The 14,077-nt window shown below is 35.1% G+C and overlaps 2 protein-coding genes across 2 annotated transcripts; one reads left to right on the forward strand and one right to left on the reverse strand.

The window, feature by feature from the left end:
* Positions 1–3,235: 3,235 nt before the first annotated feature.
* On the reverse strand, positions 3,236–11,633 carry LOC144549129 (cycloartenol Synthase-like). Its single transcript, XM_078297872.1, has 18 exons — positions 11,405–11,633; positions 10,428–10,604; positions 10,164–10,250; positions 9,807–9,995; positions 9,055–9,139; positions 8,816–8,982; positions 8,512–8,700; positions 7,940–8,053; positions 6,708–6,827; positions 6,161–6,283; positions 5,970–6,068; positions 5,804–5,860; positions 5,492–5,538; positions 5,263–5,406; positions 4,767–4,944; positions 4,290–4,370; positions 3,619–3,702; positions 3,236–3,363 (listed from the first exon to the last, which is right to left on the reverse strand). Exons 1-18 carry the CDS (start codon positions 11,597–11,599, stop codon positions 3,244–3,246), a joined length of 2,256 nt encoding a protein of 751 aa, XP_078153998.1. The 5' UTR covers positions 11,600–11,633; the 3' UTR covers positions 3,236–3,243.
* Positions 11,634–12,182: 549 nt separating this feature from the next.
* Positions 12,183–13,073, forward strand: LOC144548826 (uncharacterized). The gene has a single exon (XM_078297540.1). It carries the CDS (start codon positions 12,183–12,185, stop codon positions 13,071–13,073), a length of 891 nt encoding a protein of 296 aa, XP_078153666.1.
* Positions 13,074–14,077: the final 1,004 nt, after the last annotated feature.

A 14,077-nucleotide genomic window follows, 5' to 3' on the forward strand; every position in this document is an offset into this window, starting at 1 on the left:
TCGAACTCGGCTCCTTCCCTCTAGTGACATACAACCTTACCACTACACTAGATCAACTTTGATGTTTAAGTCTAGTAGCTATTATATTTAATGTATACCTACAATTTTTAATATTTAATTTATATAATACAAGTGTTGAATTAAAATATAATAATATAATAATATATATATAATAGACGTATCGTATCCTAGATTTTTGAAAATTGCCGTATCGCCGTATCCGTATCGTATCCGATACGATACTCGTATCCGTATCCATGCAACATAGCATATTAGTCATTATTACGAAGTATAGTGCATTACATTTCTCGCTTACTAAACCGGCAAGTGAAAAATAACAAACAGCAGAAGAACTGGAGACTGGAGTACTGGAGAGGTTAAGCTGTTGTAAATGAATAGGCTGTTAGAAGTTTAAGCTTAGGATTACTACCTTTAATTGTTGTTTGGATTAAGCTAATTCATTGTTATATACTTATATCTCAGGGATATACAAGCTGGTATCAGAGCTCAGGGTTAGAGTGATAAAGATTACTATTTTGAATTGTATTAAATTCAAAGGATCTGCTAGCAAATGGTAGAGGAAATAATCTAACCCATGATCATCCTTGTTAGTCTGAGCTAGTTGAATTGGTAATTAAAAAGGAAGTTTTCTGACAATACTACCATTAGTTCTTGTGAAAACCAGATCTCACTTAGAGTCTCATAAGTGTGAGAGAGAGAGCGCGCATGGTGGGGGTCCCATCTGTCAGTAGCAAGTAACAGGAGTTGAGTTAAAATAAATCTAACACGGTATCATTTGTTCGAAGGGACCTTCAAGCTCTCCCATAGCCCGCTCTTCGGCCCGTTTATTTTCTCTTTCAGCCCAGTTGTTTTACGTTTCTAGCCCAAACGTCTTTTCTCTTTTTTTCTTCGGCCCGTTTCAACTTCCAACCGAGCGCTTCTTTTCTTCCTTCAACGACTTTTTTAGTTGGAGCCCATAATTTTGACTACAAATTCAGACACACTTTTGGTGAATGTCAGTTCCTACGACCATTTTTATTTTATCTACGACAATTTATATCTTGTCAATTTTCACATTGAATTGAAATTGTTATGCAGACCATATATATTTTTATTTGATCTTTGTGATTATAATACTTTTGTGATGCATGCAATTGGCCTGCAAACCGGGTATTTGAATGAAAAAACATGTGTTCAATAGATTTTTTATAAAGTAATTTTTTTTTAAAATACAAATATATTTTCAGACAAATTAAATTATTTAACTAAATAACAAGACATGTAAATACAAGTTATATATATGTTTAACAATTTTTTTAATAAAAAAATACATATACTAAATAATAAAAGTATATCATTAATATTTGTTCAAATATTATCATATGAAATATCACGCAAATAAATTTTATCATCACTAATTATTGCTCAAATATTATCATACGAGGTAACAGGTAGTTTTTAATTATACCCATCTGAATCAGTGTTATCAGAACCAGACCGGACCGGTCGGTTCGACCGGAAAAAACCGGAACCGGTCTCTTGTTCGGTTCGGTTCTTATGTAGAATCGTCTGTGTAAATAAACCAGCCGAAACAGGTTAAACCGACCGGTTTTATTAAAAAACGATGAAACAAACCATCCGAAAAAACCCGGTTCAAAACAGATTCTTCCCAACTCTTTCGCACCGTTCGTAACCTCCTTCGTTTCGATTTGTCTCTATTGATGAGTGAAGACAAGGCAAGATGACTGAAGGGAGAGAGGAGAAATGTGCAAAATAATAAGCTCAACAAAAATAATGGTTTCAGAAATCTAGAATTCAAAGATAGGAGGTACTATGAGCTTCACCCATGTATGAAGCTGTGGCTCCGTCTTTTGACACAAGATAAACAAAATAAGTAGAAAAGCAAGGGCGAAGCTTCCTAAGCCGGATAGAATTGATCAAAACAATACTGCTGGATTATATAAGAAAATTGGTTTGATTTTTTTTTTTTTTTTTTCTCGATTTTCTGATCTCCTCTCCTATGCACAAAGCCATTACTCATTCTCAAGATTTATTTTGAAACGAAATTATATTAGAAACTGTCGAGATCAAATACTCTAGTTAGTCTCATGTAATCAATGATTAAATTGGTAGAACACTTGAAAGGTTAATATTTTAGTTGATTTTATTGAATAAATCAATGCATTTAAGGTGTTTGATGAAATGCTCAAATCAAAGTAGAATTTTTATGATCGGCAAATTTGTTTAGAATACCTCATCTAAAATATAAATTAAGTACACAGTAATAACAATCAATGTTTAATGAGTCAATTTCATAATTTTTTGAGGATTTGCCAGAATCATTCTTGGAAAATCATATATGAATCAAAGTAAGTACACTGATTAGATCTCCTACGAGCTGCAACTTTCGCTTCAAAGATGTTCAACTGACACTAATATTAAGTTATAATTGTTTTAAAAAATCAACAGTTGAACCGATTGACCCATCGGTTCGACCACTGAACCATTGACCCGAAGCTTTGCCGGGTCGATGCCCGGTCTGGTTCTGATAACATTGATCTGAATAATAGCTGTAAAAAACCACATGTTTGAAAAAGGAATCAGCATGAGAATACAACAACTGGATCTAATTATAACCTCATGTTCTTCTTACCTTATCAGAGTTGTAGTGCATCCCCATTTTGGAATTGGCACTTGTATCCTTTGAAGTCATCTCACTGAAACTTTTTCCTTTTACTTGATCATGAATGAAACCTCATGTTCTTCTTATCTTAATATTTTCATGAATGAAACAGATATAGTCCAGTCAAAATACAGATTCGTACTGAGTGAAATTGAAAATACAGATTTGAGGTATTGTTAGAGGAAATTTAATTAAGAATCACTGAAGATGTCATTAGAGATGAAACAAACTTCAAAATGCAATGACTGGTACAACATCAAAATGACTAAAAAATGATAGGTCTGAATGTTGGGGACAGTCAAAGAGTAATTTCGTTGAACATCTTGCGGACATATACCAATACCTGACCAAATGGAGACAAACATAGAAAATAAAAGAGAGACACAAGATTTTACGTGGAAACCCTTGCGGGAGAAAACCACGGAAGCACGGCACAAAATCACTATATCAAAGAGTTTTACAATACAAAAATATAATCAAGCCAATAACACTCTCTCTCACGCACTCTTACAATTTCATACACTAATTTCTTACGATTTCCGTCCCATACATATAAGAATTTATGCAGTGTTGGAGCGCACACAACTTTTATTATATTCTGCAAGAGCCCAAATTGGAAAGATGTTTCGATACGCCATAAAATTTAGGAACCCAAACTTCATGAAGCTCCCCATCATTTCCTAATGGTACAAAATACACTTGTATTATTCCCAAACATCCAGCATTTCCTAAAAGTATAATTGCAGGTGGGACCTATATACTACAGGTTGCTAGTCATTAGTGGGCTGTTTTATTGGTTTTATTGTCAATAATCTTAATTCAAAACATGCAACTTATAAAACGGCAACCTTTGATTGAGTGAAATTTTAAGGCTTGACCCTCACCTTTTTTTTTTCAGAATTTATAACTGTTGGTTTGTTTGTGGTATTATGTACCTGTTGGGGAAAGTCTCCATTTTCTAATTGTTTGCCAATTAGTAGGCTGGCTGCTCGATGCACTGGAGTTGGATCTCTTTCAACCTGAAAGTTGGTAGTATATGTTTTGAATATATGTCGGTAGTATAGTATATTTCAGATGGTGTTTTGAATATATGTTGGTGCATATTTAAAAGGGAAGCAAGAGTTATGAGACATGAATAAGCATAAGTATAGGTTTAGACTTGGCTGGCATGATGTGTGATGAGTGCCAGAACATGATATTTATTTCATGAATAATCACACTTGAAAGAAAAACCTCAGAACATAATATGGATATAGAACAACAGGCATTCATTTTCTTAGAACCCTGCAAAACCTCAGAATACCATGTAATCCCTTTAAACTTAAAAGTAGCATGGTTCCACCTAAAAACCATCCAACTTTATCATAGGTGACCTTGAAAGCATAGCTTAGCAACCCTCTACACTTGTGGAAGAGAATTTTTATGTTTTTGTCCTTGAGGTCTCGATTTTTTTAGGGTAATAGCTTTCTCCGTTTGTGGATGATAGTTTGCTACTTCGATAAGGGAATCCATATTAATTATCTAGTTTTGCTGGGATCTCATTGATATTTGTCATTTAAAAGGTAGACATCAAAATTTAATACATAATTAAGCAGCACGGTAAAACCTGGCCAGCTTTCAGAAGTGCGAGCATTGCCCATGCCGTGTTCACCAAATTTGATTGATTTCTGACTAGATTTGTATATTCCTGTAAAATATATATGATTATTTTGCTTGAGATATAAAACTGTTTAAACAGAAGAAAAAGGCTTTAACCAGGATTGTGTAGTAAATTTTTGGGAACGAATTAAAACCATTTCACTTATTTATGGGTTGATACTAAATTACCTAATTAACTATATAATTTTATGGACGTAAAAACAATCTCAAACAAAATAGATAATTTGTCTGTTTTGACCGGTACAGTTTTGAAATCTAGCATAGCAATATTTACTTCTAGAAATTAACTTTTCATGGTTTTTATGTTGAAATACAAAATATTTGAAATCCAAAAAATTGTACTTATATATTTGAAATAATAGAAAGCACATGTAGTTGTACTAGAAAGACAACTCTCGCCCCAGCCTGTTTCCAAAAACTTTACCTCATTTGTGCTAGAAAGATAACTCTCGCCCCAGCCTCCATCATGCACTTGTTTTGAAAGGAGAAATGCACAAGCCTTGCGAATGGCCTCACAAGTTTCGTAGCTTTTCCCACTTGCCAATAGAGCTTTCATTCCAAACCATGTTCCATAAGTGTAGCACACTGCCCAAGATCCAAACCTACATATGCATACAATAATTGTCCCGTGTACACCAGCTAGTAATACCACTTAATTTTTTATTTTTTTTTACACAGAGATGTCAGTTGGTTACTTTTGGTAAGGTCATTTATTTATGTGGTTTCTTTTGCATATTATATTGTCTGCGATGGTAAAACTTAAACTAAGATGGTAAAAACCACTTGCTGCCGACCTCCAAGAATAAAAAAAAAACATAAAACATGAAGTTATAAAAAAAAAAGGGAAATTCCACCACAATAAAGAAAGTGAATTAGAAAGAAAAGTAAACAATTTTGATGCAACAGAATTGAATCCTTACCATGAACCATCATCATTTTGTTTTTTCTGGATGAAATCTGTTGCCCTTTTTATGCCGTTTTCTATTTCATCACTGCGGTGTAAGGGATATTTCTCTTTAAACAGCACCAATGCCTGGATAGATGACGACGTGCATTCCACATACCTGAAAATAATTGAGTTTCATTCTTCTTTTTCTTAGGTCTAAACATTGTATTGGAACCCTTTTAGGAAAAAATTGCAATCCTTACGAATATTCCACCATGGTGTCCTTGAACATGTCTGTCATGTTTAACACCTACCATTAAAATTAAAGGAAATAAGTTAGTAAATCTAACATACTATATATATCACGAAGCGAGTTTAATTTAAATAAATGGTAGAAATATATAAATGTCTCAATTCGTGCTTGAGATAACAAAATATCAATCCCTTGCATTTCTAATTGTGATGGATGGTAGTAATTCTTGCTTTTGTTCATCAATTAATTTTCAATCTACTTCCTCAGGTATGCTAAGGAAGAAAAAGAAATGAGAATATGTAATTGTTAATGCACATAATACCTCAACCCATGGAGATGATCGTTGTAATTCCCATGCTGAGAAACCACCATCAGGATTCTGCTTAAATATTTTCTGGTTTATTAGTCAAGAAATAATGCGACTCCAAATATAACTTCTGAATATCAATAACGGAAAAGGAAATGGAACAACAGCAAAGAAAAAGGACCTGCAAAGACATAATTATATTAACTGCTTCACACATGCTTTCTCTTGTTGCATGGTCACCAACAAGGTCTGGTGAAATTCTTGACAGCATTAGCAATGCCTGTAGAATAACAAAATCAACATAATAACTGTTTTGAAGTTCCCTATGCAAACTCTTATAGCTTAACAGAATTTTCATTTTATCAATGTAACCTTGAGAGCCTCTGCTGTACAGTCTGAAACAACCCATCCTTCATCTGCGGTTGCAAAGCCCCAACCACCTTTAGAAATATGACGATAATAACGAACAAAGTCACCTGTGGGGTTATCCAGTAACTGAAAACAAAAAATATCATCAGTGACTAAGTTTGAAATTATTTTCAAAATTTTCATTAGATACCTTACTAACTCCCTCAAAGTGAAATACCTGATTATTGGCATAACAATTTGCTTCTCTAAGCTATTTTTATTGAATTTCTTAGTTAGTGGCGGAGCCTAGTGAGCTCCTGTTGGGGTCAATTAACCCCACTGGATAAATAAAAAAACCCTAAAATTTGTATTAAATTGGTAACTTTATGCAATGAAATTTTTTAAATCTTCTTTTATTTGACACTGCAGATTGGAAATTTTGGCTCCACCACTATTCTTAGTGCAAGAACTGGTGGATATATATCAGACATTGTTGAATTGTTTAACTGAGAATGAAAGATACTTCTAGAAATCAAGAACATAAAGTTCAATTTGTTTGTGATAATTTTACCTGTGAAGCTTTTATGAAATCATGAGCTTTTCTTAGTGTATTCCATTTCTCTTTATCAAGGTCACATGCCAATATTGCTTGAACTGCAAAAGCAGCATCCCATAACTGACTTGAAGATGCCTAATTATAATACAGGAAAAGGACGAGATTAATTTAAATCTTGAACAACTGTAGAAAATATACTAAATAAATTATCTGTTGTTATTATGACAATATTTGGCTACTCTAGAAACATAGTGCTCTTTTGGTTCATTTTTCAAAAAGAAATGGAAGTGAATCCTAAAAAGGCAGATAGTCTGATGGTTACTTTAATTTGAAATATTATTATTTGTCTTAGTTGCTGGATTAAGGTCAGGACTACACAAATTTTTGTAAACTAAATTAACAAATTTCATGGTATTTATTTTATCTTGATCTGTATGACTGAATGTTTAGCCAGATGGAAAGATTAAAGCATCTGTATCATATACAATAACAATTCCATGACATGCCAGATAACATAAATTTGGTGCCAAATTCTGTACGTAGTGTATGGTACAACAGGCGCAACGAGGGGTCAGAACAAATCGGGTTCAGTTTGGGTTGGGTAGACATTTTTTAGTATTTACGTATAGGGGTGTCACCTATGATGTTACCACTAGTTTGGATTTACCTGTGCCTGAGCCAGTAATAAACTTGGGTGGTTCTTAGATAGGCCATTTAAGGTTTAGTCAAGTGCAGGTTGACCTATCTAGTGGATCATTTGTCTGACACCCTAGGTGCAATGATTCTCCAAATTTAGTATTGGGCTATTTCTTAATTAAATAAATGCAATACACTTAAAAATACCAACTGAAAATTTCATATCAAACATCTGCTTCTGTAAATCTTTCAGAGGTAGAGAATGGACCAAGGTTTTCTCAGAGTCCTCACTTCTTACAGATTTTACTTCTTACTGTTATATATATATATATAGTTGGACTTCCATCCTTTTTTATCTCACCATGATTTCATTATGAAACCAAAGGTCAGTTTTTCAAGGTGGTATCAAACATATAGTACCATTTAAAAAACAAATAAACTAGCCTTACCATATATACATAGTTTTTCTTTCTCATTTCTTCCATAGTTTATTTTTTTTTTCTTTTTCTATTGTAGTTTAAGCTGAAATCTATACAAATTAGAATTTTCGTAGTTTGAAGGATCTTATTGACTGCCCTAGAAATGTAAGAAAACCACAACTTAAAACATACCTTCCATTTCATGCCATCTTCACCAATCCATAGTTTGTCTGGTATTCTTGCAAGATGGTCCTGGAGCCTGTTGTTATTTGGATCCCTCACAAAAGAACAGAGTGTCCTAAGACACTGTTCAGAAGGTAACTATGAGCTTAATTTATCTTTGCATAAAAAATTTCAATCATTTCTAATTGCATTGTTACCATGTACATCAAAGTTTATAAAACGCATAAGAGTAATTGCATAATGCATGTTTCTCGTCTTACTTGGGCCCTTTGGCACCTTATATCTGGATTTATTGCAATAGACTGTATTTTTTCATTGTCGTATGCCTTCATAATCATAGTAATATTATGCAAGTATAGCAGTTCCTGGAAATTTTATTTCTTGGGGGGGGGGGGGGGATGCGTTGTCAGTTTCTGTTGGGTCATGGGGGTAATGATTTGGATCTATTTTTCCATTTTGTCAGATTCTGTTGGGACATTTGGGGCAATTTATAATATTTCCAAAATAAATTACATGAAACAGTTGCATGTAATAAAGCTACTTCAAATAAACAAAGAAACTAGAAACGCTGAAATACCGACCTTTTCAAATGCTCCCATGCATATGTACATTGTGTCTTCATCTTCATATTGTAAATATTTCTCAATTGCATCTAGTGCTCTTTTTCTCACTAGTGAAATGGGCCAAGTGGTAAATAGAGGTTCACCTATTTTGTATAGGAATTCACACAAGTTTTCTTGAAATCTTGAGCGTGGTACGAATCTGTCTTCCTACATTCAGATTCCACGGAATTTTTAGTAAAAAAATAAAATCACAACTAATGACAAAAGTATAGCCAGAGTACATAAAAATAAAACAATAAAAAAAGCAAAACGAAAATATTACCTTAGCAAGAAGTTTGCGTGCTTGGTTCCAATCTATGCTGTGGTAGGATTGAATGTGCAACTCCTCTCTCAAGGATAGCACTGTCTTTGTGATGGGACCAACAAATCGCTTTCCATATAAATATATAAATGCTACCAGAATCAATCTAATACGGCAGAAGTATTTCCCTGTATTACAAAATGGCAGTTAAAATAATTTATTTCTGCACTACTAGATACCATGATATGCTCGTATTATACCTGGATGGATGGGCAAAAAGGATGGAAGAAGAAAAAGCTCTGGCGGCATGGGCATCATACCCGACCATTCATATACCCCAAGCACCTGTTAGAAATTCACATTAGAGTTCACAACTTTCAACTTCATTAAATTCCCAATATATATTCTTCACTGAAATATTCTATGCAGTATATAATGTGATAGAACTAGGTTGCAAAGGTAACAGCCTAACTATTCCATTCTGTATTTGACAATGTGTGAAGAGGGATTAGTTGTGTACAATGGTCCATTCCTGCGACAGTTCTTATGTGTATATTCAGAGCTGATTCTCTTGCTAATTTTTGTTTAACTTATGACTCCCTGTGAAAATTGTATTATTAGCAAAATTTGCTATAAAATATAGGACATGTGTTTCACTTCTGCCTAATAATTTAAGGGCATGCAGCGTGCTAAGATTTATGTGAGCTAACAGTCCACAAGAAAATTAACAGTAACTATAATAAGTAAAATAGATACTAGAATAAGATTTATGTAAGGCAATTGCCCAATTTTCTAAGTAAAATAGATACTAGAATAACTAACTATAACTACATAAAACCCTATTTGACAAGACAAATACAAATGGTCTAGGATTTTATCTAAGACAAAAAAAAAAAAAAAAAATCAAGGGATGGTCTAATTATGTGCTAGTTTGTTTTATCTGTTTTTTTTTTTTTAACTTATAAAGGCAATTTTGGACTTCTTTATTAGGCCGAGTGAAAAAAATTATTACCGAGAGAAGAAGTTTTCCCCATGATGCTATCATAGTAACTCCACCACGATCATGGATCCATTTTCTTGCCATATGCATGGCCTCCTCATCAGCCTCTTCTCCAAGGAGCCTTAAAGCAGTGTAGTTTAGAGCAGTACAGATCATGCAACTGGGCATCTCTGCATGTAGACCCCAACCACCGTCTTTGTGCTGTTATTTAATCAGAGAAAAGTGAAAGCATATAAAGCCTTAATAAATGTGTTTTTCTCATAAATAAAGATCTAGGTCCAGTCAAGAAGTTCTGAATATTTTTCATGTATTTAGTTGGGCTGATGGATAATTAATTAGCTATTATATTTAAATTTGGTAGTGTCTTACTTGAAGGTTATACATGTAACGACACAACTCCTTCCGGTGCTCAGAAGATAATACATGAAAAGATTCAGTAACGTAAAGAACAATGACCTGCATTGATTAACAAAATTCATGTGTCACATCGCATGTGTAAATAACACATAAAAAGTGCCTGACCACCGACATAGCAGCAAAATAAAAGGTACAAACACTGAAGGCGAAATGAACTAAAATAAAGAGTAATACTGAAGTAGGTGAAAAAGATATAAAAATTAAAAATAGATATACCAAAAGAGGTGTGAGAAATAAAGGTCCAGGTAAATCTCCAGGCCAATGTCCATCCTTTGCCTGAATTGCTGAAAAATAATCAAGTGCTTTCTCCAGAGCTACTGAAGCTGTTTTTTCAGAATTCTCCTCAGTTTTGCTTGGTTTTTTGAAATAATCGAAGTTGTTCTCTTTGGCTAGCTGCAGTTTAAGCAAACCAGAAACTTATAAAGAGACCGCAACTTTGCAAGGACGTATATATATATGTAGGTATTATGTTTTTTAACTTGATTATGGATACGACACCCAGATAGGGGAAATCCTTTGTTATAATAACAAGGGTATTAAATAGTTGGGTGGCTTGACCTCCAACTTCACTCAAAAACTTGATTGTGGATAAGAAATTACAACCAGGGGCCTAACACTGAAGGCATATATATTTAACTGAAGATAATTGAGATATTGAGCTATAATTATTAGTCTAAAAATCATTTGTAAATCGCAATGCTTAGACAATATTTGAAAATTAAAATTCGGAGGAGAACAAAATGGGCACTGAATGATAAATTGTTGTCAAGAATAATCAATTAGGTTTCAAATGATTCAGGCATAAAAATTTGATGATAACTGGAACCTACGTAGCACGGAATATTTAGTACTAATGGTACTGCTAAATAAAGATCAACTTTCATATTAACCAGACTATTTTACATAGAGCAAAATCAAACCCTTCTTTACCAGCCGAATTTCCATCTAATTAACTTAAAATCAATATATTAGACGAAAATAAGTAACAATTGTCATCAAATTGCAAGTTGTTCTATCACAGTTCACATATACAATATATAAGTTATTTTACTAAAAAACTGATATACCTTATGAATGACAATTCCTGATCATTGTTGTGGCACAAATAAATTTCCTCTTCAATCATATTGAACCTTGTCTATTTTATAACATCTACAACTTACTGTAACAATATAACTAAAGATAAATTTAACCTGCATCCTTGCAAGAAGATCAGAGCTTTGCCTCTTATGGTGCCTATTTAGGGAAAATTCTTTTCGAGCCCTTTCTACCGCTGCTCGATCTTCACTCGATCCAAGACTTTCATCGAACTCCCATGTTTCTCTTCCAATATGTCCGTAGCAAGTTTTCACCAGGGGTCCACCTTCTGCAATTTTAAGCTTCCACATCGTGTGTATATCCGTTCTGCACAAAAGGATTTTGTTTGTCAGCACAAAACATGCAGGAACACAGATCCTATCTTATAGTGTATGTACCGTAGGGTTAATTATGTTGAAAATAATCCAAGTCAGCAGCAAAGTGCATAAGATACAGTTTCTAGAAGATGCGGTTTAGTTGCAGGTTTATTTTTGTTAAGAATTAATTATAAACTGGTTGTTAAATTTAGGCAGCACGTTCTCTGTTTAGACGTGTGCAGGGAGTAGTTTAGAAAGGGTAGTTTCTATATTTAGTTTATCATGTAGTGGGTAGTTATTAGTGGGTTCTATAGTGGGTGGTTATTAGTGGGTAATTATTTTCAATTCTCTCTTGTACTTTAAATTCTGTAGAACTATGTAATTTTTTGAAGCGTATGAAATAGATTGTGTTTCTATTCTGAACTTCTCTGAAAATACTGGCACAGCAGCACAGTTTACTGATTTTTTCTGTTTTTGATCTATTCCTAGTCAATTAGCAACAAACCTTGTGTTCTTTTACTGCTGTTAATTCTCCCATAACCCAACAAAATTGGTATCAGAGCGTAAGGCTGATCTAATGACCAAAGCAGGTAACAACACAACCATCAGCATGTCTAATCAGACGGTACCTTTGTTCAAGGGTGAGAGTTACGAATTCTGGAGCATCAAGATTCGAACTATGCTGAAATCTCATGGCTTGTGGGAACTAGTAGAGAAGGGAATACCGAATCCTGATCCGACACCAGTCGACGTCACAGCCAAGCGAGATGCAAAGGCGCTCTTCTTCATTCAGCAAGCCGTACACGAATCGGTGTTTGCGAAGATTGTAGCAGCAGAAACAGCAAACGAGGCCTGGTCTACTCTGAAAACCGCTTTTCAGGGAAGTTCCAAGGTGGTAGCTATCAAGTTGCAGGGCTTGAGACGGGAGTTTGAGACATTGAACATGAAACAAGGCGAGTCAGTTCAATCCTTCTTCACGCAAGTTACAACAATAGTCAACCAAATCCGAAGCTGTGGAGAAGATCTTCCAGAAAAAACGGTTGTGTTGAAGGTGTTGCGCAGCCTGACAACCAAGTTTGATCATGTGGTGGCGGCGATCGAAGAATCCAAAGATCTGTCCACCTACACGTTTGATGAGTTGATGGGATCACTGCAGGTCCATGAAGTTCGTCTCAACCGATCAGAAGTGAAGGACAACACCAAAGCTTTCTATACCAAGGGCGATTCCTCAAGAAGCCAACAACAAGGCAGAGGTAGAGGCCAAGGTAACAGCAGAGGTCGAAGCAGTCAAGGCAGCAGAGGCAGAGGCAAGCCAAGTTACAATCAACCGCACTCTAATCAACCGAAGAAAGATGTAGAATGCTACTACTGTCACAAGAAAGGGCATATGCAAGCCGATTGCTACAAGAAACAGAGAGAAGGTCAAGATGTGGAGTGCTATTACTGCCACAAGCCCGGTCATGTGTAGGCCGATTGCTACAAGAAGAAAAGAGAAGAAGGACAGGCAAGTTTTGTTGAAGAGAAGAGCAATCAGGCACGGTTGTTCATGGCCAAAACCGATGAAGAATCAGATGTGAGTCAAATCTGGTTTTTGGACGTGGGTGCTCAAACCATATGACGGGTTTCAAACATCTGTTTGATAAATTAGATGAGTCATACAAGAAGGTAGTAAAACTTGGTGATGATAAAGAGATTCATGTTGAAGGAAAAGGAAGAGTAGCTGTGCAGACCAGCAGTCACAATACACTGATGCTACATGATGTGTACTATATTCCTCAACTATCCCAGAACCTACTCAGCATAGGTCAGATGATGGACAGTGGGTGTACCATCAAGTTTGAAGGCGACAATTGCAGAATTGTAGATGCAGCCATGGATTAGACGATGGCAACAATCAAGAAGACACAAAACAACTTATTCCCTCTAGAGATAGCCAAGGTGAAAGACAAGGCACTTGCAGCCAAGGAGATTAGTTCCAGTGAGCTATGGCATTTAAGGTATGGTCATCTAAACATGAATGGTTTGAAAGTGTTGAATCAAAAGAAAATGGTGAATGGGTTACCCAAAATTGGTGAAATCGGGTTATGTGAAGGATGTGTGTTTGGCAAGCAATCGAAGCTGCCATTTCCAAAAGATCAGTCGATGCGTGCAACCAAGGTACTCGAGTTGGTGCATACTGACTTGTGCGGGCCTATGGAGGTTGAATCCATGGGAGGAAGTAAGTATTTCATGTTATTTATCGATGATTACAGCAGGATGACCTGGGTATATTTTCTTAGTTATAAAAGTGAAGCATTTGGGCTGTTCAAAAGATTCAAAGCCATGGCAGAGACGCAAACAGGGGCTAGGCTGAAAGTTCTAAGATCAGATCGTGGTGGTGAGTTTCAATCAAAAGAATTCAAGCAGTTTTGTGAGAAAGAAGAGGTGCTACAGCAGCTGACCACTCCATACACACCTGAGCAAAACGGTGTA

This window comes from Carex rostrata, chromosome 34 (assembly GCF_964058835.1).
Source record: "Carex rostrata chromosome 34, lpCarRost1.2, whole genome shotgun sequence".
NCBI lineage: Eukaryota > Viridiplantae > Streptophyta > Magnoliopsida > Poales > Cyperaceae > Carex > Carex rostrata.